Source organism: Lynx canadensis, chromosome B4 (assembly GCF_007474595.2).
Source record: "Lynx canadensis isolate LIC74 chromosome B4, mLynCan4.pri.v2, whole genome shotgun sequence".
Taxonomy (NCBI): domain Eukaryota; kingdom Metazoa; phylum Chordata; class Mammalia; order Carnivora; family Felidae; genus Lynx; species Lynx canadensis.
In genome coordinates this window covers 46,577,100-46,599,029 of record NC_044309.1, presented here as the reverse complement: position 1 = coordinate 46,599,029, position 21,930 = coordinate 46,577,100, and the positions used below count along the sequence as shown (strand labels likewise).

The following is a 21,930-nucleotide window of genomic DNA, read 5'->3' as shown; positions in this document are numbered from 1 at the left end:
TGAGTAGCATCGCATCCAAATGTTAAAAATTCTACCCTTTACCCAGTAGAGAATGCAGGTGGTTTGGACTCTTCAAAGCCAAGCTGGAAATGACCTACATTTGAGAAAACTCATGTCCTGGGCTCTCTCAAAGCCACACGGTGCCAGAGATGGTTGGAACCTTGAGCAGACTCATTTCAGCGCTTACCACTCGAAACTAGCAGTTACGTTGGAATCGCCAATGATTCAGACTCCAAACTCCCCCGGAATCCCTCCCTGCAAGCCCTGTCTGCTCTCAGTTTGCCTCCATAGAGAGTCACCTTCTCTGAACTTCCGCCATGTTTGTTAGTCATCCTAGTAAGTTGGGTAAAATGTGTGTTCAGGCTGTGATACTTTCGCTTCCACAGAAACCCTCTGAGACCTACAGTCCTGCTGTAACTTACCAGAAATTCAAGGGTCGTGATCTATACAGTCATATCCTCGGGTTGCTCATGGATAAAATAATATTAATGAGTCCACCTGACTGCATTACGGGGACTAAGTGAGACAATGAACAAAAAAATCCCATAGCAGAATACGTTGCAAGTAGTCAATAAATACTAGCTACCCAATATTGTATTATATCACATTATACCGTATTATGTTATTAACAATGTAATATCATTATATTATTACTGCTCATGAGGAGTTTGAGTATATTGAATTTAATTAAGGAGAGTATGACTAATCAGTATAGGCAATTGGATTTTTTCTTTAAAAAACTCTGAGTAGGATCCTTTCTCAGCCAAACAATGGTTTAAGAAAGGAAAAGACAAGAGGTAGAATTATTTGTAGAGTCAATTTGGATCACGTTGTGCCTGTGATGTCTGAATGGATCAGGGGAAGAAGGCAAGGTTGAGAACCACCTACCTTTCATATATGGGAGGGAGAAGAGGCTTACATGAAGAGCTTGTATTTTGGAGACCTTTGCTCCTTTACTCGCAGAATCCCTACGTATTCCATTTTTCTGTTATAAATTAAAAGCAGCAAGGCACAGAGAAGACATGCCTTCCTGCAAGTCTGTGTATGAGCTGGGAGTACTGTATTAGTTTCCTAAAACTGCTGTAACAAATTACCACAAACTTGATGGCTTAAAACACCAGAAATGTACTGTTGCCGACTTCTAGAGGCCAAAAGTCTGAAAGTTATTCCACTAAGCCAAAAGCAAGGTGTCGGTAGGGTTGCACTCCCTCTGGGGGCTCAGGAGCGCATCCTTCTTTGCCTCTTCCAATTCCTGGCCGCCACCATATTCCTTGGCTTGTGGCCACATCACTCTGGCCTCTGCCTCCACGGCCACGTTGCCTTGTCCTCTTCTGTGTGTGCCCAGTCTCCCTCTGCCTCCCTCCCACATAATGTTCAAAGTTCATCTAGTAACAACTTTGTCCCATCTCTGGGATTGGCCATTTCTTTGAGGAACTCTTGGTTTTACAGGCCAAGATTTGAATGCTAGGTGCTCACTGCTACTGGGGAGCCTTTACTTCTAGGCCCTTTCAGTAGACAAAGCTAGAAAAAATATACATATATTTTTGCATATACATACAAACATAATACATAGGTGCATATTATACATATACACACATGCACACACATATGTACAGGTATACATATTTAGGTGTCCATATATATTTATATGCATACATATGTATATATGTATGCATATAATATATATGTGTATATATATAAATAATACATATGTGTATATATAATACATATGTATATATGTATATATATAATATATATACAAATATAAAAATATATATATATATTTTTTTCACACTGATGCCTCTAATTCCAGTCCACCCAATAAGGTTCCTTCTTGCCTTCCCCCATTCCATAGTTTGATGTCACTTTCCCATGTGGAAATTCTAGCGCCCAACTGCATTAACCATGTTTCCATTTGCCCAGTGCCACAATACCTCTGAAATGTTTCCAAATTGCTTGACACATCTACCACAAGATGCATTAAGGATATTTACTAAAAGGAGTTCAAGAGGTGGCTGCCATTCTCCTCAACTGAACTTCACCCAAGACAGAAGGTAAGTAGTCACGAGTTACTTGGATTTGCTCTATTCCTTTTTCCCCTTCAGGGTGGTTGTAGTGTTTATATGAAACACAATTGCCTTCGTTTGTTTCCCGTTTGTTTTCAGTTGTAGGTTTTTCTTTCCCTTCCCATCTTGTTTTAATTTTATTTTTGAATACGTAGAACATTAACATGCTTCCAAAAGTCAAAACGACACAAAAAACATTGTTCTCGGGCGAAGTGTCACTCCCTCCTGAATCACTTCCATCCCTGCCCCCCACCAAGTAATCAACTTCATTGTTTTTTGGTTTATCTTCCTGTTTCTTTGGTAACGATAAGCAAATATTTATGTTTTATTTGCCCTTCTTTCTCACACAAAAGACAGCATGTTCTATATCCTCTTTTGCACTTTCCAGTTTTTCAGTTAATATTTCCAAGAAATCATACTATATCAGTTCATGGAAATCTCCCTCATTTTGGTGTTTTTTAATTTTTATATAGCTGCACAGTACTCCATTGTTTGTATGTATCCATAGTTAATTCAACTAATCTATTTTGGGAGATTCAGGTAGTTTCCAATATTTCATGACTGCAAAGAGCACTGCAATGAATAACTTTGTGCATATATATTTCCATATTGTTGGAGGTGCATCTTCAGGGTAAATTCCTAGAAGTGGGATTTCTGTGGTTAAGGGATAAACACATGTGTAGTTTTGTTCAATGTTGCCAGTTCTCCTCCAAGGGGCTGGTACCATTTTGGATTTCTACTAGCAATGAATGAAAGTGCCTGTTTCCCCCACAGCCTTATCAATAGAGTTATATCGTCAAGTTTTTTAATTTTGCCAGTCTGCCAGATCAGAAATGAGATTCCATTGTTTTTTTTTCCAATATGCACTACTCTGACTATAAATGAAGGTGAACATCTTTTCATATATTTAGGGCCACTTATATGTCTCTTTTCTTGAATTGCCTGTTTCTTAATTTTGCCTGTTTTTTTCTAAGGGAATTTTGATCTCTTTTCTCCCTTAATGTCTGAAAAATCTTTATATGTTAGGGAGAGTAGCCTTTTATCTGTCATATGTATTACTCATATTTTCTCCCAGTTTATGATCTGTTTTTTACTTTGTTTATGGTGATTTTTGCCATGGAGAAGGTTTTTGTTGTTTATTTGTTTTTTAATGTAGTCAAATTTATCAATCTTTTCTTATCTAGTATCTGGATTTTGAGCCATAGTCTGAAAGCCTCTTTTTCACCCAGGTTATGAAGTAATTTGCCCACACGTTCTTCTGGTACTTGTATAATTTCATTTTTTTTTACATTCAGATCTCTTGTCCGTTCAGAGTTTATCCTTGTATATGGCATAAAAATGGATACAATTTACATTTTTCTAAATAGCTATCCAAGTGTGTCCCAATGTCATTTGTTAAAAAGATCATCTTTGCCCCAGTAATTATGGATATCACCTTTATCATATACTGGGTGTCTATATGGAGCTGTGTGTATTTCTGGACTTCCTCTTCTAGCCCATTGATCTGTTTGCTAGTTGTGTACCAGCACCACATTGTTTCATTTCATTGCAGCCTGGTTTAGTATTTGTTAGGGTTGGTCTCCCTCAGAGCTCTTTCCTTCCAGTATTTCCTAGCTAGTGTTGTGCATCTGTTTTCCTAAATGAACTTTAATATCAACTTGTCTTGCTCTTTAGAAATGCTCACCGGTATTTGTATTAGGGTTACATTAAATTTGTAAATTAACTTAGAACCGACATCTTGATCAAGTTGAAACATGCCAAGAACGAGGCATGTGAATTCCTTTTGTTCAAGTTATCAATAGATAATTTCAATCTGGTGTCCTCCCTTAGGCATTTACTTAGGCATCTTAGTGAATACGAAGCTCCCCATTGTACAATTGGATCATACATGCTATACAAGTTCAGAGGAAAGGGAGAGAGGAGACAACTAGAATCACAAGAGAAGGCTCTGGGCTGAATAGAGACTGGAATCACGCGTCCTGAAGGTTGTGTAGGATTTAGGTGGGGTAGCAAAGAAGAGGAGGGAATCCCAGTGAGGGGCACGCAGGCAAAGCTCAGGGGTGGACTGAGGGTGACCTGTCTCACAGGACAGAAAGCCCCCATCCAGACTCTTAGCTGGAATAATGGGAAAGACACCACCTTGCTCTTTAAACCTCAGAGTTACGTCTCAGTGTCAATAGCTCCCAGATCCTCGTTATGTATTATTAAAATTGTATTAGTGAACATCAACTAGATTTCCAGATACTGGAATGATAATTTCTGCACATTCTTGCCTTTTCTGGGAGTGGTCTAGAGCTGTGTTATCCAATACAGTAGCTACTGGTCACGTGGTTACCGAGCCCTTAGGTGACTAATGCAACCAAGGAATTGAAGCTCTCTTTTTTTTAATAAGGTTTTTTTTTTTAAGTTTATTTTTATTTATTTTGAGAGAGGGACAGAGAACAAGCAGGGGAGGGTCAGAGAGAGAGCCAGACAGAAAACCAAGCAGGTTCTGAACTGTCGGCGCAGAGCTCGATGCTGGGCTCGAACCCACAAACCATGAGATCATGACCTGAGCCAAAATCAAGGGTCAGACGCTTAACTGACTGAGCCACCCAGGCACTGCTGGAGCTCGTTTCATTTTCATCAGTGTCAGCTATTTTTCCATTGAACCCAACTTTATTGCTCTGAGGAGGACTACATTTTATTCTGATGATACCACCGCATAAGATACCATTGTCGCATCGCAACATGTGTGTCCATTTTACTTTTTTAAATGTGGCTCCTAGAAAATTGTAAATTACATGTATGGCTCATATTGTATTTCTCTCTGACGGCACTGGTCTAGAACCTCCCGCCTCAGTGTGGTCAGCAACATGTGGGAACCATCCCAGGCCTTCAGAATCTGCTGGTTCACAAGGATCCCCGGCAGGGAGCGTGTTCTTCTGCCCAGGAACAGCAGCGCAGGTTTGGATGACTCAGAAGATATCCAGGTCTCTGGCAGGTACCCCAGAGTGGCCCCCCCATCCTTCTGGGGGTGGCGAGAGGAGGCGGGGGGTGGGCAGCAGAGATATCCCTACCTCCCACTGTGATGTCACAGAGAAAACCTCTTGTGTCAGCCAGCCCCACCCGCCCTGGGCCGCAGGATATCCTTTCCATCTCCGGCAGCCCATCTCACACCACCTCACCCCTCTGCTGGCAAGAGGGGACCTGATTCGTCTTCACACCAGAAACTCATTCCGTGCAACCGATTAAGGCAGAGCCGAAGAGAAACGGAAACACCCTTGCCTCAGAGCTTCAAAAGTGAATGAGCAAACCCTCCCAACTGACTCAAAATGTTTGTCTCACCCAGAAGGTAGGTACCAAGACTTTTTTTTTTTTTCGGTTTTATTTAAATCCAGTTCGTTGACACACAGTGAAATGGTAGTTTCAGGTATACCGTATAGAAATTCAACAGTTCAGTACAACAGCACGTCATCACAACAAAATTTTTGAAATCTCATGACTCTCCCCTGCATCATACCCCTTATGGTGGATTTGTAATACAGCTTATAAAAATTCACTGCCTTGTTTCACATGCTCATGGTAAGGAGCTTGAGAACACACTATGGGATTATACAAAACAGGATCAAAATTTGTTACTCAAGCCCCATTTTTACTGATAAACCTGGTGATGGCCATACCTCGGCCTTGGGGGTTTTTTCATCCTCTTCCATTATACTTCCCTTCCCTCCTCCTTTGCCTCTTGCTTTTCCTTGCTGCTCCCAGGACTACTTAGAGCCCTCTAGTTCTCCTTTCCTCCCTCCCATCTGTATGATTCCCACTGCCCAAATCTGGTTCCTGGTAAAAGGCTCAGCGGTAGTGGTAACCACAGAGCTGTGTATCACTCTAACGAAGAAAAACAGATTTTAAGTTCTCTGCCAGAAAAAGGTGAGGCATCCCCATGGTCCTGCTGGTAGTGAGCTCTGATCTGGAATCTACTGGAACTAAGGACAGCACAACCTTAGTTGGGCTCTTTCTGGTCTCAGGGAACCTGGGAGAATCTGCAGGGATCCTTGCAGCTCCAGAAAGACCCTCACGGTCGGCAAAAGATGTCTTGGCTTGTTTAGGAGAACTCACATCTGGAAATGACTTGCCTCCCATCTGAGATAGTTGGGAACTGCCATCTTTCCACTCAAAGGGTTACTAGAAAAGCAAATGTTCATTCTCATACTTCTTGCCTTTCTCGGGAGAGAAAAATGAAGCTTGCAGTTCGCCAGAGAAATAAAACCCGCACGCACACTCACGCACACAGAGCAATGTGGTGTGCTGTTAATTGGCTGGATATTAGGGATCACAAAAGAAAGGATAGAAACCCAAAGTGAATAGGTCATAAATAGGAGAACCCACAGAAATGGGCAAGAACGCGGTAGAAAAAGCCAGACATGGTAAATTTTATTGATTATTGATTTAGGAGAGACAGAGGGGGTATGGAAGTTTATCTGTATATCTGAAGTATAAAACACAACGCGTCACATCATTCTGTGTACGTTTCCATAATCTGTCCGGCGATCCCTGTCTTTTGTTTAAGTGTGTGCGCCTCCCCTTTACGGAGGGGCAGCCTGGGGTTGAAACAAGAGACTTGGAATATTGACTCCACCATTTACTAGCATTGCGGCCTGGAGCAAGTCAAATGCTCCCTCTGGAAACAACCTGTCCTTCAGGCCTATTGTGAGGGTTCAAGGAGATGTTTGTGAGGAGCCTAGCAAGGTGTCCGGAACACCGTGGATTCCCTTCCCCTTCCTCCACACTTTCACGAGGCCTCTTGGTCTTCACGGCGGGACCGTGAGGAACAACTCTCTCCCAATTTACTTCTGAATCACTCAGGTAGGTTGTGTAACTTGGCCGAAATCGTTAGTCCAGCGGTGGGCGGAGTAGTGACGAGAACCCAGAACTACTGAGGCTTCTCGGTGTCCCACTTTCCCCTCTTGGGCCCACGAAAGGAGGCAAAGACACAGTCTTGCTTTAGAACAGCGGCCAGGGGCCTGAGCCTTTAGGGGAAGGGCGGGGGCTGGGAAACGCCGGACTTTGGGCTCCCCTGCACCCCGAACCTCCTGACCCTCAGGCCTACAGGCCGGGGCGTGACGAGATGATCGGATGACCCGGGCGGTGCAGGAGCCGCCGCCGGCCAGCAGGCCAGCCCTGGGCACCACGTGGCGGCGGCCCGGCCTCTCTCCCGCCAGCTCTCGCCGGCTCCTGGTCTCGGGAGGGCCCGGGCCGCGGCTGTCAGCGGCAGCAGACGCAGGAGCCTGGAGAGGAAGACCGGCCCCAGTCCCCGGCCCCACCCGCTCGCGTCCCCAGCGCTCAGCCGCTAGGGCGGGGCCTCGCCAAACAATTCAAAACACGCTCGGGGCGCGTCGCCATGGCAACGCGCGCCCGCTGCTAGGCGACCGGGGAGCCATAGTAAACCCTGGGCGGAGGTGTTACTCATGGAGGGAGGGGGGCGAAGGGAGTCGGCGGGGACTCGGCGGGGCTCGGACACCGCGACTGCAGCGGGGAGGGAGAGCAGAAAAGTAGGGACGAGGGGGGCGCGCGCGGAGTGCAAATGGGGCGTCCCAGCTCCGGGCCCTGAGCATCCCTGGGGAGGCCGCTCCCCTTCGGCGCCCCTTCTCGCCCCGCGGTCCCCAAGAGCCCCCAGCCCCAGCTGGCCCCGAGGGCTCGGTCACCCGCGCGTGAGCGATTGCCCCACAGGATGTGCAGATGTGGCTGCCGCTCTGATTCACTCCAGCTGCTTAGGGCATGGAAGAAAGGCCGCTTCCTCTCCTGGAAATGACTGTATTAGCAAAAGCCCTCTAACAATTCCACCAACAACGGAAAGGGAAAGGCGACAGAGGAGAGGCCCCCAAATGCTATTCTTCAGTCCTTCCCACTCGACATAAGTAGAAGCGTTCCCAGAACTCAACTGGGGACCCATGTTAGAAAGGAGTCGTATTTATTCTACACGCCCCTGTTCTGGGGCCATGCGCACACTAAACACTTGGGGGTGAGGTTAACCTGAGGCTGAGAAATCCCACAGCTAAGGGTCCTGTGTTAATATTTTGGACATTCGGCATGGGCACTTTGGTGACATGACTCTTCCCTTCTGGGCTGGGAGGCCTATCAAAATGTCCTGCGTGAAGACATTCCTCGTTTTATCAGTGATTCTGTGAGCTGTGGAGCTGTGAAATCTCAGATGGCTCAAGATATGTCATCCGAATGGGTTCCAATCACTAGGGAATCACAGAGCTTGGGAAAGGACATGGCATTTCCAATCCGTCACTGGCTTTTAAGCAATCTGTTTGTACCCTGCTATCTGTGAACCAAAGATAATACTCGTTCGTGAGATCACTGCTGTTTTCTGGGCTTTGCTCATCAAAAAGCAGGAATGTTTCCACAGGTGGGAGGAAATGTATTGGCAGCGGATCTGTTCAGTGAAACTATGGGTGCATCTGTGTAGAAAGGCACAGGGTGTGTCTGTGGACCTGTGGACCTTCTACCTTCTCACTGTTCTCCTGTATGGGAATCAGGAAGATTTGCGTGTCCCTTAACAATAAAAGACTGTTTGGGACACTTTTCTTTATTCACATGTGCTCTTCACCCATAGGCTTCCTCATTGTATTCTGAGCCTGGTTTCCATTACAAACCTCATTCACTGATTCCCGGATGTTAGAAAGTGCTGGGCGCTGACGATCAACAATGAATAAAACACAGCTGCTCCTGTATCTAGCGACTTAAAGTCAAGTGAGCATGTTATGAGCTGCCTGAGAGGCACACGGTAGAACGTGCAGGAACAAAGAACAGGGGCATGTAGATCGGAGCCAGCGACAGCAGAAACATTTCGCATTCCACTCCAGCTTTTTGTCTGCTGAGTAACAGAAAGGGATTAGTTAATGGGTCATGGGTCAGATAATCTGACTCCTGGGCAAAGGACAGAGATACTACTGCTAGGGAGGGCAAATGAACCTATCCTGGGAGAAGAGGCCACTATTGATAATGGGGCGGGGGACAGACAAGAAGGGATTTGCCACGAGGCTTTGCCTTAGGGAAGTGGTATGCTATGCAATTTTCTCTGGCTCAGCCTTCTTACCCATTGTTTTAATCATGTCTAATGGACACTGTATTCACAAAACAATAAATTGGATTCCTGTTTACAGAGTTTGTGTGGGTGTCCCCAAACCATTGTTTCCCTTTGTGTGTACTTAATAAATATGGTTTCGTACAGTGCAGGGAACAGGGACTGAGGACCTTAGCAAGTATAGGTTAGTCCCAACCCTTGGTTTGGTGATGTCATAAATGCTGAGTCACCTATACATCCCCATGGGGAATCGTCCTGACATGGTAACAGTCCAACATACCAAAGTTAAATACTGTTTTGGGATGTGGAATCTTTGTGTCTGTCCTGAGTCATGAGCTTCTGAGCCCAACCTAATTATAGTCATGTTGCATTGACTAGCAATCACTTTTTCTGTTCTAAGAGAGGAAAGAGAAGAAAAAAATATTAACATGCCTAAAAATATAATGAAAGGAAGTGAGTGGGATGCCAGACAGAGAAACTCATGGTTCATCAAAAAGGGGAAATTAGACATTGTGGCATAGGGTCCTCGGGGAGGGAGGGTGTCCTCGAGATGGATCACAGCTAGTAGCCAGCCAGCCCAACCATGCAAAGAGCCAGCCTTCGAAGGGGTGGATTCAGGCTTTGGGGAGGCCTAAAGTAATGTAACTTTGGAGGCTCTCTTTAAGAAGAATCATACAAAATGAGGAGTATGTAACGGGCTGGGAAAGGGCCTGAGTTAGCAGAAGACCCCAGAGCCAAAGTGTCCCTGGCTTCACTCAGTCTACCTCTAGGCCTCCTCACATAACCTCCAGCCTGTGCCGCTCCCGTCCCCTTTCCCTTGGAGAAGGCACATGTAATGCTATGAGGGCAGAGGGGGTGCGGTTTCTGAGCAGAGGCAATAAAAACCAAAGACATCAGACTGTGCCAAACAGTGACTCAAGCGGGATATGAGAAGCGTCTGCAAGTATTTGAAGGGTGTAAGCACAGAGCAGGGAAAAGAATTGTTCACTGTTCTGGGGTGGAAGAGGGAATGAGGATACAATTCAATAAAGAAAAATGTGCACAAAACTCATCAGGAAACATTGGCGAACTCTATTTTCTGACACCGTGGAGTTGTATTTCCCATGGGAAGTATTTGAGGATCTATTGAGTCACTGGAACTGGAACTGGCCACGCATAAAAAAAAAATGTGCTACAGGAAATAATCCTGCGAGATGTCCTCGAGGGAGCGGCTGGATGCTCCCAGAGTTCGTTCCGAGCCCTGAATTCCAAAAGGCTGACACATGGCATTGTATAGATTAGTGAGTGGGGAGGAGGCCAAAGGAAGAAAAAAGAGCCATCCCCCGCAGGGAGGGACAACCACCTGCACCCCATGACTGGAGTTCTGGACGGAAGAGGAAAAACATGAGGAGACAGTGCCACCCAGCGTCAGGACAAAAGCTGTAGCCAGTTGAAACGTGAAAAGTGACCACAAAATTCCTCCTCCCTTCTCCCAGAGAGAGAGCTCTGCCACAATGAATTAAGGGTCCTTTGGGTGAAACGGAGAATCAACGCCTGGGCATAAGCACATGCGTGTCAAATGTGCTGTTACATCAGTCCTAGAAGAGTAGGAAGCAAGATCCAGAGACACCCATCTGGCTACAATCTGGATTAATTCTGTCAGAGGGGAGCGGGCCTTTGATTCCCCAAACTAACTGTACACATACACAACAGGAAAACCATGGCTTGGTTGGTGGCAAATCTGGAAGAGGTGGGGGAGGGCCGGGGTAGAACACGAAGGGTTTCATTAAACCTAAGCCCAAAAATGAATCAAACAGGTATTACTTCATGGTACATTCATTCCCTGGCTGTATATTTTCCAGTCTGTTCGGCCTTTTCCTCATTGTAAAGCTGAAGTGGCAACTTCCAAGCTCTTTACCTGCGGAACCGGAAACCAGAAGTCCATCCCTGGGTATATACGAAGAGTTTTCTACAATTGCACATTCCTGGACCTCACTCAGCCTTACTGTGGAATCTCAGGATAGGGCCCAGGAATCTGAGTATCTTTCAGTTTTCTGATGCTCAGTGGTTGTTCTGATGCTCAGGCAGAATTGAGAACCTCTGCTCTCCAATTAAAGAGTGGCCTTTTAGGGGCGCCTGGGTGGCTCAGTCGGTTAAGCGTCCGACTTCAGCTCAGGTCACGATCTCGCGATCTCGCGGTCTGTGAGTTCGAGCCCCGCGTCGGGCTCTGGGCTGATGGCTCAGAGCCTGGAGCCTGCTTCCGATTCTGTGTCTCCCTCTCTCTCTGCTCCTCCCCTGTTCATGCTCTGTCTCTCTCTCTGTCTCAAAAATAAATAAACGTTAAAAAAAAAAAATAAAAGAATAAATAAAGAGTGGCCTTTTGAGGACAGGACGATCAAGCCAACTAACATGAACCACAGAAAGCATTACGAGAGGGGTGCAGTATGGAAGGACAGAGAGGAGGGGGTTGTTCTTTGAGAGAAAAGAAACATTTTCCAAGAATGAGTGGCCTTAACACTACTCTTGATAAGAGGCAGATCGCCAGATAAAAAGGGACTGAGGACATTCCAGGTAGAAAAAAGAGCGCCTGCAAAGGCACCCAGGACAAAAAAAAAAAAAAATGTGTGGCATCGGGTATTTGGAGAATCAAAAGCAGCTGCAGCACGAGCTCCATCCTTGCCATCCCAATTAATTGGTACAATTTTTTTTTTCTTTTCAACCTTTTTTTTAATTTATTTTTGGGACAGAGAGAGACAGAGCATGAACGGGGGAGGGGCAGAGAGAGAGGGGAGACACAGAATCGGAAACAGGCTCCAGGCTCCGAGCCATCAGCCCAGAGCCTGACGCGGGGCTCGAACTCACGGACCGCGAGATTGTGACCTGGCTGAAGTCGGACGCTCAACCGACTGCGCCACCCAGGCGCCCCTAATTGGTACAATTTTTGAGGACGGAAAGAATTCCTGGTTCTCAGGTGGCTGGCCGCAAGAAGATATGCAATCCACCCCTTACTGATTTGTCAAATTACTTTTTTAAAGTTTTAGAACCACTTTTTAAAAAAATAAACATTCTTCTTCCTATGCCCTGTACTATTTTCTGTGACTGCCATAAAATCAAGCCCAGTCCCACCAGCTACCGAGGGAACGGCAGTCAGATGGAAACTGAATCTTCACTTACTTTTTAAAGACCCGTCCCTCTGAGAATGCAGGTCCTTGCTTCTTTGTGCTTAATCCTGGATCCCTATTGGCAAGCTCTCCCATGTACTCTTCCAGAACAGCTGGGCCATGATTGCATTGTCAATTATTAAATGCCCACGTTCCCTGCAAGGCAGCGGTTTAATCAAGAGGCACTCCAAAAAAATAGGAGGTAGAGGAGGAGGGAGGGGCCGGGAGGTGGGAGGGTGGGAAGGCAGTTTCATTCTGTCAACATTAAACCAAAGGGATTTGGGGCACAGATGGCATCCGTGGTCCTTCAGACAAGCAGCAAGTCGCTGACCATGGCCAAGGTAACCCAGCTTCCCGCTCTTATTGCTCAGAACGTACATTCCATGGTTATTTTGCGCCTGATTTAGAGGTGTGTCTGTCTCATCAATGTGTTGTCTATGTTAATTCTGAGTTTTTCTGTTAACCTCTGTCGATGGAAGAATTAGTGACGTTTTGGCACCTATGCACTTCCAACTGGCCTGAGCCAGAGTGTCAAGGGAAGCCACTCTCTGCCCCTTTTCTCAAGAGTAGAGAGTCACCTTGGTGCGGGACTTGCCAGCATATGCAAAGATAAAATTTTCTTATGGCTGCTACCCCTTCATGATGACTTTATAAAGAGACCATTGCAAAATTAGACTTGGCCTTCCAATGCAAGAGGTATCTGAATCCTGGAGAGAAAAGGACATGTTTAGAGGAGAAATAAAATACAGGATGAAGGGCACAGTACTGTAAGTGTTGAAGATGATTCTCGAAAGGGCTCTTGAATGAATTCCCATTCAATAATCAAAATAATTCTTGAATGAGTCTCCTTGTGTCCGTCCTCGGTAGGACACTCCTTCTAGAAGTAGCCTCTTTGAGCCTTACTCCAAGCTGTAGTTCATCCTTTGTCTCTCAACTCACTGCTTCCTTAAATTGGTTATCACCTTGGTGCTGCAAAGTGGTTATACCATGGTGTGGGGTTCATTATTCTTATCTGGCAACAGTCTGCAGAATAACTTACAAATACGTGTGACTTGAAATGGATTGAGGGTAACGAAAAAAATCTGATGTGATGATAGTAGTCAAATCTCCAAGCCACATAGTTGCTGAAAATATAGAATTGCCTAAATCATTAGCTCAGTCTGTATACAGAATGATTAATGAAGATGTTTCATCTGGAAGTCCATTGCCTGTTCAAGCAATGGATATGAAAATAATTAGAAAGAGTAACTTATAGTAACAGAGCAATGACTAAACCAATAGATTTCAGAACTAAAAACAAGATGAAAGCATTCTTTTGGGGGGACAGGGGCAATATGTGACTTCCATACCTGGTAATATAAGATCTTTCTTCATTCCTGATGCTGTGGTTTTCAGTCTTTACCAAGGTCACCCAGAGTCTTGCACAGACTGACAATTCTTGGGGGATTTAATTTGTTGAGTGCTTTTTTAAAAAAAATCATATTAGCAGATTGCTTTCCAGAAGTTGTTTTATCATGTATTTTATGTATTGATTTTTATATGCATATGAACCTTATATATTTCTTATTGCCATAAATTATCTGTCCTTTATCTGTGGTATGCACTGTTTTAGTCCCTGGAAATTCTGAAGAACAAACTGTTACATTTCTAAGATAAAGTTCTCTGTTAAATGTAGAAAATGCTAAGCTGGAGATGATGAGGCAGATTTATGAGCCTGTCCCATTTAGCTATGGTTTTATTTACGTTTCTTAAGCTAAGAAGATTTAGGTCTGATTAATTCTGATATGAGAGATCCCCCGGAAAGCTCAAGATGGTTTACTTAAGAAGCGTCTGTCAGCAACTAAATATGGGCTTCTTTTCTGTTCCGTATGTATTAATGTAACAGTATAAACAGCTCCATAACACAAAAGTGCAAGACCGGTCAGATTTCTTTATCTTCTAAAGTTCAGTCTGGCTCCGAGCCACCACTCATCAGTGTTGAAATGTCTACTATTAGTCATTTTTCAGCTGGCTCTCCTCTTAGGCTAAAAATGAGGAGGAGGTCAGGGGCTCCGGCCAGAGCCACATGGGCCACAGATCTTTCTGCGGCCACACACTGTCCCCGCTGTGAGGCAGGCACCACTGCTGCCTCAAGCAGTGGAGATGCCCCTCCAGTTCCTCCCCAGTGGCCAAGGGCACCCTCCCTGTGGCTCCATGACCATGACACTTGGTATCCAGTCTCCACGGACACCACCCGGATACCTCCCATTTGAGATTCTGTCATCTCTGTGGCAGTGTGTGAAAGCCGGACCCAGATCACCATCTCTCAGAACCTATAGCCCCATCTCCTCTCCCGGGGTCTCAACACCCCCTCGTCCCAGTTGGTCCACTGCCTTCTTTAATCCTGAAGGCCCTAATCCTTGCTCCCCGCCCCCTGACTGGGGTGAGCCACTTTAATGTTTATCGAGCGAACATATCCCCCTTCCCTCTCCTCTCCGAGGAATCTGTCAGGCAGAGAAGAGGGCAGCAAAAACTTCTGCTGTTACAATAGCAAATACCTTGGCCCATCAGGGCTACTACGTTCCAGTGAAGACAAAATCAAAACAATTCTCAGCAAGAGCATCAGAGTGACCACAATTCTTTTACTCAGCTTGAGGTAGACTAGCTCAGTGGCTGAATCACATTCTGACTGAGGTTATTATCTGATCCTTATTCAGATCATCCTCAGTAAACATGTTCGTGTAATAAGGTCCAGCTTAAACAAACAGCATCGCCACGGCGTCTTCTCCGGGCCACTGCTAAAGCTGAGCCTCCACACGGCTCCTTGGACAGAGCCCCCGGGGCGGGCTGTGCCTGGCACAGGGGAGGGGCGTGGCTTGAGCCCAGGGAGCCTCAGGATCGGGCACCCTGTCCAGATGTCCGAGGGCACTCTGCAATCAGCTTCTCTGCTCCTGTTGGTCTGTCACAGGTGGAACTCTCGCAGGGCTTCTATGGCCAACGGGCATTCCTATCTGCCATCCTCAACATGCTATCACTCAGCCTCTCCACAGTATCCCTGCTCAGCAACTACTGGTTTGTGGGCACACAGAAGGTGCCCAAGCCCGTGTGCGGAAAAGGTCTGGCAGCCAAATGCTTTGACGTGCCGGTGCCCTTGGATGGGAGCAGCACCAACAACACATCATCCCAGGAGGTGGTGCAATACAGCTGGGAGGCTGGGGATGACCGCTTCTCCTTCCATACCTTCTGGAGTGGCATGTGGCTATCCTGTGAGGAAAGCGTGGAAGAACCAGGTGGGCTCCTCACCCAGGGGACCTTACGCAGCCAAAGAACCAGGGGGCAGTGGCACTCGCCATCCCCGGCTGGGCCCCACCCCCGGGCTCGGCATCTCCCACCTCTGTGTTGTGTCCCTTCTCCTCGGACTCCCTTTTTCTTTCTTTGAAGTTTTATTTATTTTTGAGAGACCGAGAGAGAGCGAGCCCACGTGAGCTAGGGAGGGGAGGGGCAGAGAGAGAAGGGAGAGAGAGGGGCGGAGAGAGAGAATTTCAAGCAGGCTCCCCGCCGCCAGCACAGAGCCCCAAACCCACGAACTGTGAGATCATGACCTGAGCAGAGACCAAGAGTCTGACGCGTAACCAGCTGAGCCACCCAGGCGCCCCAGGACTCCCTTTTAATAGGGTCAAAGGCCATCTGGCTTTTCCCCTCCTCACTGTCTCGTAGACCCTCTGGTTTAAAATAGCATTACCCTTGGGGCGCCTGGGTGGCGCAGTCGGTTAAGCATCCGACTTCAGCCAGGTCACGATCTCGCGGTCCGGGAGTTCGAGCCCCGCGTCAGGCTCTGGGCTGATGGCTCAGAGCCTGGAGCCTGTTTCCGATTCTGTGTCTCCCTCTCTCTCTGCCCCTCCCCCATTCATGCTCTGTCTCTCTCTGTCCCAAAAATAAATAAAAAAAACATTGAAAAATAAAAAAAATAAAAAAAAAATAAAATAGCATTACCCTTAAAGGGTTTCATTTAGACTTGTAACATCATGAGAATTCCCACTCTAGTGAGTTAGGATTGCCGTTTGGAGACCCAAGGGAGGAGAGATGATTCTTCTAGAAAAAGCCCTGGCTCTGCCTAGCTGTGACCTTATATGAGCAGCTTCCTCTCTACAGACCTTGATTTTCTCACAGGTGAGATGAAAGGATCAGAGTAGGTTACCTGTAGAGCCCCTTCCTCCCCGCCCCCAAAAGGGTTTTCTCCTTCTAAGTATTCTCATTATAATTTACCAGGTCAGGGAACTGAAGCCCAAAGAGGGTAACTAGACCCTGTAAGGGTGCCCTTGACCCTCCCAGGTCTCCTGCCACTCAGCGCATACTGGCAGAGCGGTGCCCTGTCATTGTGCATTCCTTCACTTGTGGTTCTCGGTCAGGAGCAGTTGGCCTAAGGACACCCTCCTCCCCCCTGCGCAAAGCATTCAGAGGTCACTTGCTAGTGAAGTTTCTCTAAAGCCCAGAATTGTGTACAATTAACCACATGCCATTTCTCCCAATTTGGGCTAAGGGAAAAAGGAGATGGAAGAGAAATATAAATGCGTGTATATTTAGATTTAGTATGAACGTCCCGCTTAGCACTGCTCCAACCCCAGTCCTGGAAACAATCGAGAGCCATTCAGACCAGTGGTACAGCGGCAGCAAAAGGTTGACACTAGGATTGTGAACCCTTCCTGGCACGAGAAATGGGGACGTTTCCCCGCGGAAGCCCTCTCAGCGATGTTCTCGTCTTCACTGTCTGGAATCGGGGCGGGGCGGGGCGCGGGGAGAAATTAATCCTGAGGAATTCTAGCCTATGTCATTGCCTGCCTACTGTATGCGGGCAGGCACTGGTCTGAACGGATGGAGCTGAACCAGGTGGGAGACTGGGGGCAAAGTTTTCATCCCTCCCTGACGTCAGACCTCGTCTGTGTTTCAGGGGAGAGGTGCCGAAGTTTCATTGAACTCACGCCACCAACCGAGAGAGGTGAGAAAGGACTACTGGAGTTTGCCACGTTGCAAGGCCCATGTGACCCCACTCTCCGATTTGGAGGGAAGCGGTTGATGGAGAAGGCTTTCCTCCCCCACCCTCCCCCGGGGCTTGTGGCAAGTATGTGGGTTTGATAACAAATTTAGTTGCCGTTGACTTGGGCCTCTCTGGCCCAACCGTGCTCTGCATTGTACTGTGATCTCCTTTTCTCTTCTTCTGAGCCCCACAGGCTGACACGCATTGCTTCCAGAGTTGCCGCTCATTCATATGCAGGAATGCAGAACAGGAACAGCAGGAACAAATAAAGTTCACAAATAGAAAACCGCTTCCAACCAACCTCTCTAACTTCCTCTTATTGCCTAGTAACCATGTTGAAAAGCTTAGAGGGTTTTTCCCTCCCATATATACATATAAATATATTTTTTTCTATATATATTTTTTAGTGGAATGGAATGAAAAAGGGGAGGGAGGGAGAAAGAAACAAAATTGATCGTTCCAAATTCAATAAGGAGAAAAGAGAGACAAAAATGACCCATAGCAGTCATGCCCCTGGAAGATTTTATGACCATTAGATGGTTTCTTCTGGAATCTCCCTAACGGTGTTTCCAGCCAATCAAGTTTACTTGATTATATATCAGGTAGTGAGCAGAGAGAGCCGAGGGGCTGACAGCAAAGGACCCAAATTGGAGGAAGCTCCCAAGCAGGTTCCAGCTCTGTCTCATTCTCCCCTTCTCTGATTCCACAAGGCTTTTCCCTTTCCGATAGTCATCATTTGTACCACGTTGTTATTTAACTGCCTGGGTGAGGGCTCTTCTTCTGGTTTCTGACAGAGATCCTATGGTTATCAATGGGAGCCCAGTTCTCCTCCATTGGACTTGAATTCGTCAGCTTCCTCCTGCTACTGATGGACCTGCTGTTCACTGGGAACCCGGGCTGTGGGCTCAAGCTGAGCGCCTTTGCGGCAATCTCCTCCGTCCTGTCAGGTGCGTACCTCCCGGGCTGGAGGGGGTGGGTGTCCTGGCCACCTTTGAGGCACCCCCGGAGGGTGTGTGTGTCTGCAGGGAGGGCAGGAACGGGGTGCCCACAGGTGGTATAAAGAATGGACGTTGCAGGCATGTTTAAGTTGAAATGAAATTTTGTATTAGAGCATTATGTACTCTGCAAAATGATTTATCTCTAGGTTCTTTTTACTTGCAAGCTTTCCCAGTATGTGAAATATGGTTTGGTTTGCTTTTCAGTTGTACATATACACACACAGCTTTTCAAGACTCTTTTGGATCAAGTAAGAGAAAGAGATGCAGATATCTATCTTACATCTTATATCTTATATCTGCAGATACAAGACACATCAGGAATAAAGCTCACGTACAGGGCCTGGGTAGGAAGAAGTAAAAGCCCCAAATGCAGCATTGACGCAGAAACTTTTCCCATAACCCTACACCTAAAGCCTGGGGCAGCCTATTGGAAAGCTATGCATTCAAGGAGAAGCCCCCATTGCAGATGAGTCTCCCTGGGAATGTGGTGGCAGCTGGGTAATGGAACTTCTCAACCTAGGCTGCACCTGATGCAAAACAAGGCGGTTGCTCCAAACTCCTATTCCCTGTAGACGGCAATGCCAGTGTCTCTCTAAAGGCGCTGCCTTCCTGTTCCCTCTGTAGGCCTTCTGGGGATGGTGGCCCATATGATGTATTCACAAGTCTTCCAGGCAACGGTCAACGTGGGTCCAGAAGACTGGAGGCCACATGCTTGGAATTATGGCTGGGCCTTCTAGTAAGTGCTTACTGTCTCCTGAGCCTTTTACCCCCTCCTCAGCCAACCTGCATTAGATGTTCTGCCCTTAAGCAGGTGCTTGCTCCGTGTCGTCCTATCTTCTCTTCATCCTTCATCCCTCATCAGGGGGGTCTGTGGACCAGCGGGCTGGCCCATGAGGTCACATCTATTCTTGCCCCACCTCCTGGGGAGCTACGGAAGGGATTCTGTTTTTCTGATGATACGGTGGTAGCAGTTGCTTCTTCGCCTAATACACATGTTGCTTTGGGAAACGAGACTGGTTTTATGTGACTTACGGAAGCGATGCTCCATGTTTTATATATTTTGTGGCTCAAGGTATTGGAGGACAGAGCAACGAAGAGATAGCCTTGAGATTTGGTTGGAATCCCATGGCCTGTGAATGGCTGACTCTTCTCCTGTAATGAAGAGTAACTTCCTCCTACTTCCATTCTTATCCCACCAAACTGTGTGAGACATAAAACCTCCCCTGCTGGTCATTCCCTAACCCTTAAAGAATGAAGGGGCCAGTTGTTTTCGATTTCTCTTGAGGAGAAGCAGCCACCATGACAAAGTAAACACCAAGTAAACATCCCCTTTAAGAGTTGCTCGCCTTCTCCCTTGAGGAACATGCTGTCTCGGCTGCACGGGTGCCAGCTTGGAGTTGCCCTACTGTCTGGGATAAGTGTGAAGTACTTTCATCGTGCCGAAAAGACACGGTGCTGGGCTCAAGGAGGTGATATGGAAGCCCATCCACGTCTGTTAGGAGATCCCATCCCCTTTTCTCATGATAGGAAACAGGCCATTTGATTCAGGCGTCTTTGGCCTAACCCACCAGCCACCAGAACTTATTTTCCAGACACATGGTTTTGCACCTTGTGTCTATCTTTAAGCCATTCTTGGCATCAACATCTGCGGAGCTCAGACTACAAAACCCCCATCAGAAGCATTGCCAACCTGAGCCCACTGAGTCTGTCAGAGGCAGCAGATAGGAACACACTGTGCCAGCGTGTGGCCTGGCTTTAACCATCACTTGACCTCCTGAAATTCCTCGCTAACCTCACACAACTTCCTGTTTCCTGGGCTTCCCAGAATCATGGGGAGATTTAGGGGTTGACTTTCCAAGTTTTTAGGAATGTGTTTGATACAGTTCCCTGGTGGGTTTTTTTTTTTTTTTTCCTTGTCAAATCCATCCAGCTTCTCTTAAATCTCCGGCTTCTCTTCCATCCATTATAAACTCCCTTAAGCCAAGAACCACACTGTTTTCATAATAGGCAAATTCCACTATTACAACCTATAATACCTCCAGATTTGTAGTATTTCCTGAACGACTCGGAGAGGCTCAATTTGTGAACCCTAAGAATGCTAACCTCAAAACGAAGAAGGCAGAGGAATGATCACTCTCAGCATCTGATCTGAACAAAGGAAAATCTTTGGCAGGGTGTGGGGGGTGCTGAGGGGGTGCGTTGGGCTGCATCCACTCTACATGGCTGAGCTACAGGTTTGTGGAATCTCGGGAGATTACAAGGGTATCTGCAGCTTGGGAAACAGTAGTCCAGAAAACTGTGTGTGTGTGTGTGTGTGTGTGTGTGTGCACCATGTGTGTTTACATATGTATATAAAACAGGTACACTGGGAATAAAGGAGCTCAGCACTGACAACGGATCAATCCAGTGAAAACGAATCTGTTAAACTCCTCGTCTGACTCTTAACACTACTGACTACAAGAGTCATTCCCTTGGACTACAAAACGTTCAGAACGTATCCTACTAAGACAGACCAAATTAAGGCCTCGTGCCCATGGTTCTTGACCTACAACGTGGTGGAGGGAGCACACGCAGGTCCCTAAACCCTGAGGGGCATCGGCCTAGTTTGCTGGTAGGAAGGAATCATGGTATTTTCCCTGAAACCTGTAAGGAGGTCAGGTTCTTACTGTGCAATTTTTTTTTGTTCATCCCTAGCACGGCCTGGGTTTCCTTCACCTGCTGCATGGCATCGGCTGTCACCACCTTCAACACATACACCAAGCTGGTGCTGGAGTTCAAGTGTAAGCACAGTAAGAGCTTCAAAGGAAACCCGACTTGCCTGCCACATCACCACCAATGTTTCCTCCAGCAGCTATGTGCAGCCCACACAGGGGGTCCTTTGACCAGCTACCACCAGTATCCCAATCAGCCCATCCGCTCTGTCTCTGAAGGAGTTGACTTCTACTCAGAGCTCCGCAACAAGGGATTGCAACAAGGACCCAGCCAGGCTCTTAAGGAAGAGGCGGCGGGGTCAGTCGTAGAGGAAGAACAGTGTTAGGAGTAGTGGGGGGTTTAGAGGGCAGGCTGAACCCAACCTTACATGTTCGTTATCAACATGTACGTAAGCCAAAGTCTGTGTCTTAAGCATGGTTTTGATGGGTAAGAACAAGAGTATCTTAAAGTACAAGACCAAAGGGGTGTGTGCCCGGGTGCCATCGCTCCCTTTTCCTTTCCCACTCCGTCTCCTGTCTCGTTTCACCGTCCCCCTATCTCCCACGTTCAGAATCACCTCCTCTCCTTTACTGATTGCTTGTTACGTGCCAGGTTCTGGGCTAAGCAGCACAGTCCCTGTCCTTTAGGAGTTTATCAGTTTGGTCACCTATCTGGGATTTGGGGGAATGGAGGTGGGCAACTCAACAGGTGATTGTGACTCACCTTTCCACGATGCACTTGAATTTTCCTGGAAGCCTCAGAATGGAAAACGAAGGCCCTTCCGGGAGCTTGGACATGTAGGACAGATGTCCTCCACACTGCCTGCTGCAGTGTCCTGCATCCACGTAGGAAGGTACCCAATAAAAGTTTAATTAGGTATTAACCCAGAGGCCACCTCCTGGTGGAGACTAGTATAAACGAGAAGGCTCCCACAGCATGCAGGGACAGG

At 46.9% G+C, this 21,930-nt stretch overlaps 1 protein-coding gene across 1 annotated transcript; it reads left to right on the top strand.

The window, feature by feature from the left end:
• The first annotated feature begins 5,274 nt into the window (after positions 1–5,274).
• GSG1 (germ cell associated 1) lies at positions 5,275–21,520 on the top strand. Its single transcript, XM_030321685.1, has 6 exons — positions 5,275–5,400; positions 15,226–15,547; positions 17,206–17,376; positions 18,087–18,239; positions 18,915–19,026; positions 20,985–21,520. The coding sequence occupies exons 1-6, from the start codon at positions 5,353–5,355 to the stop codon at positions 21,325–21,327; spliced, it is 1,149 nt and encodes a 382-aa protein (XP_030177545.1). The 5' UTR covers positions 5,275–5,352; the 3' UTR covers positions 21,328–21,520.
• Positions 21,521–21,930: the final 410 nt, after the last annotated feature.

What these genes read in the sequence shown, in the direction of transcription:
- GSG1 (XM_030321685.1), top strand. Translation starts at nt 5,353, where the DNA reads ATGAGCAAACCCTCCCAACTGACTCAAAATGTTTGTCTCACCCAGAAG. An exon ending in AATCTCCTCCGTCCTGTCAG is followed by an intron (nt 18,240 to 18,914) that starts GTGCGTACCTCC and finishes TTCCCTCTGTAG; the next exon opens with GCCTTCTGGGGATGGTGGCC. An exon ending in AATTATGGCTGGGCCTTCTA is followed by an intron (nt 19,027 to 20,984) that starts GTAAGTGCTTAC and finishes GTTCATCCCTAG; the next exon opens with CACGGCCTGGGTTTCCTTCA.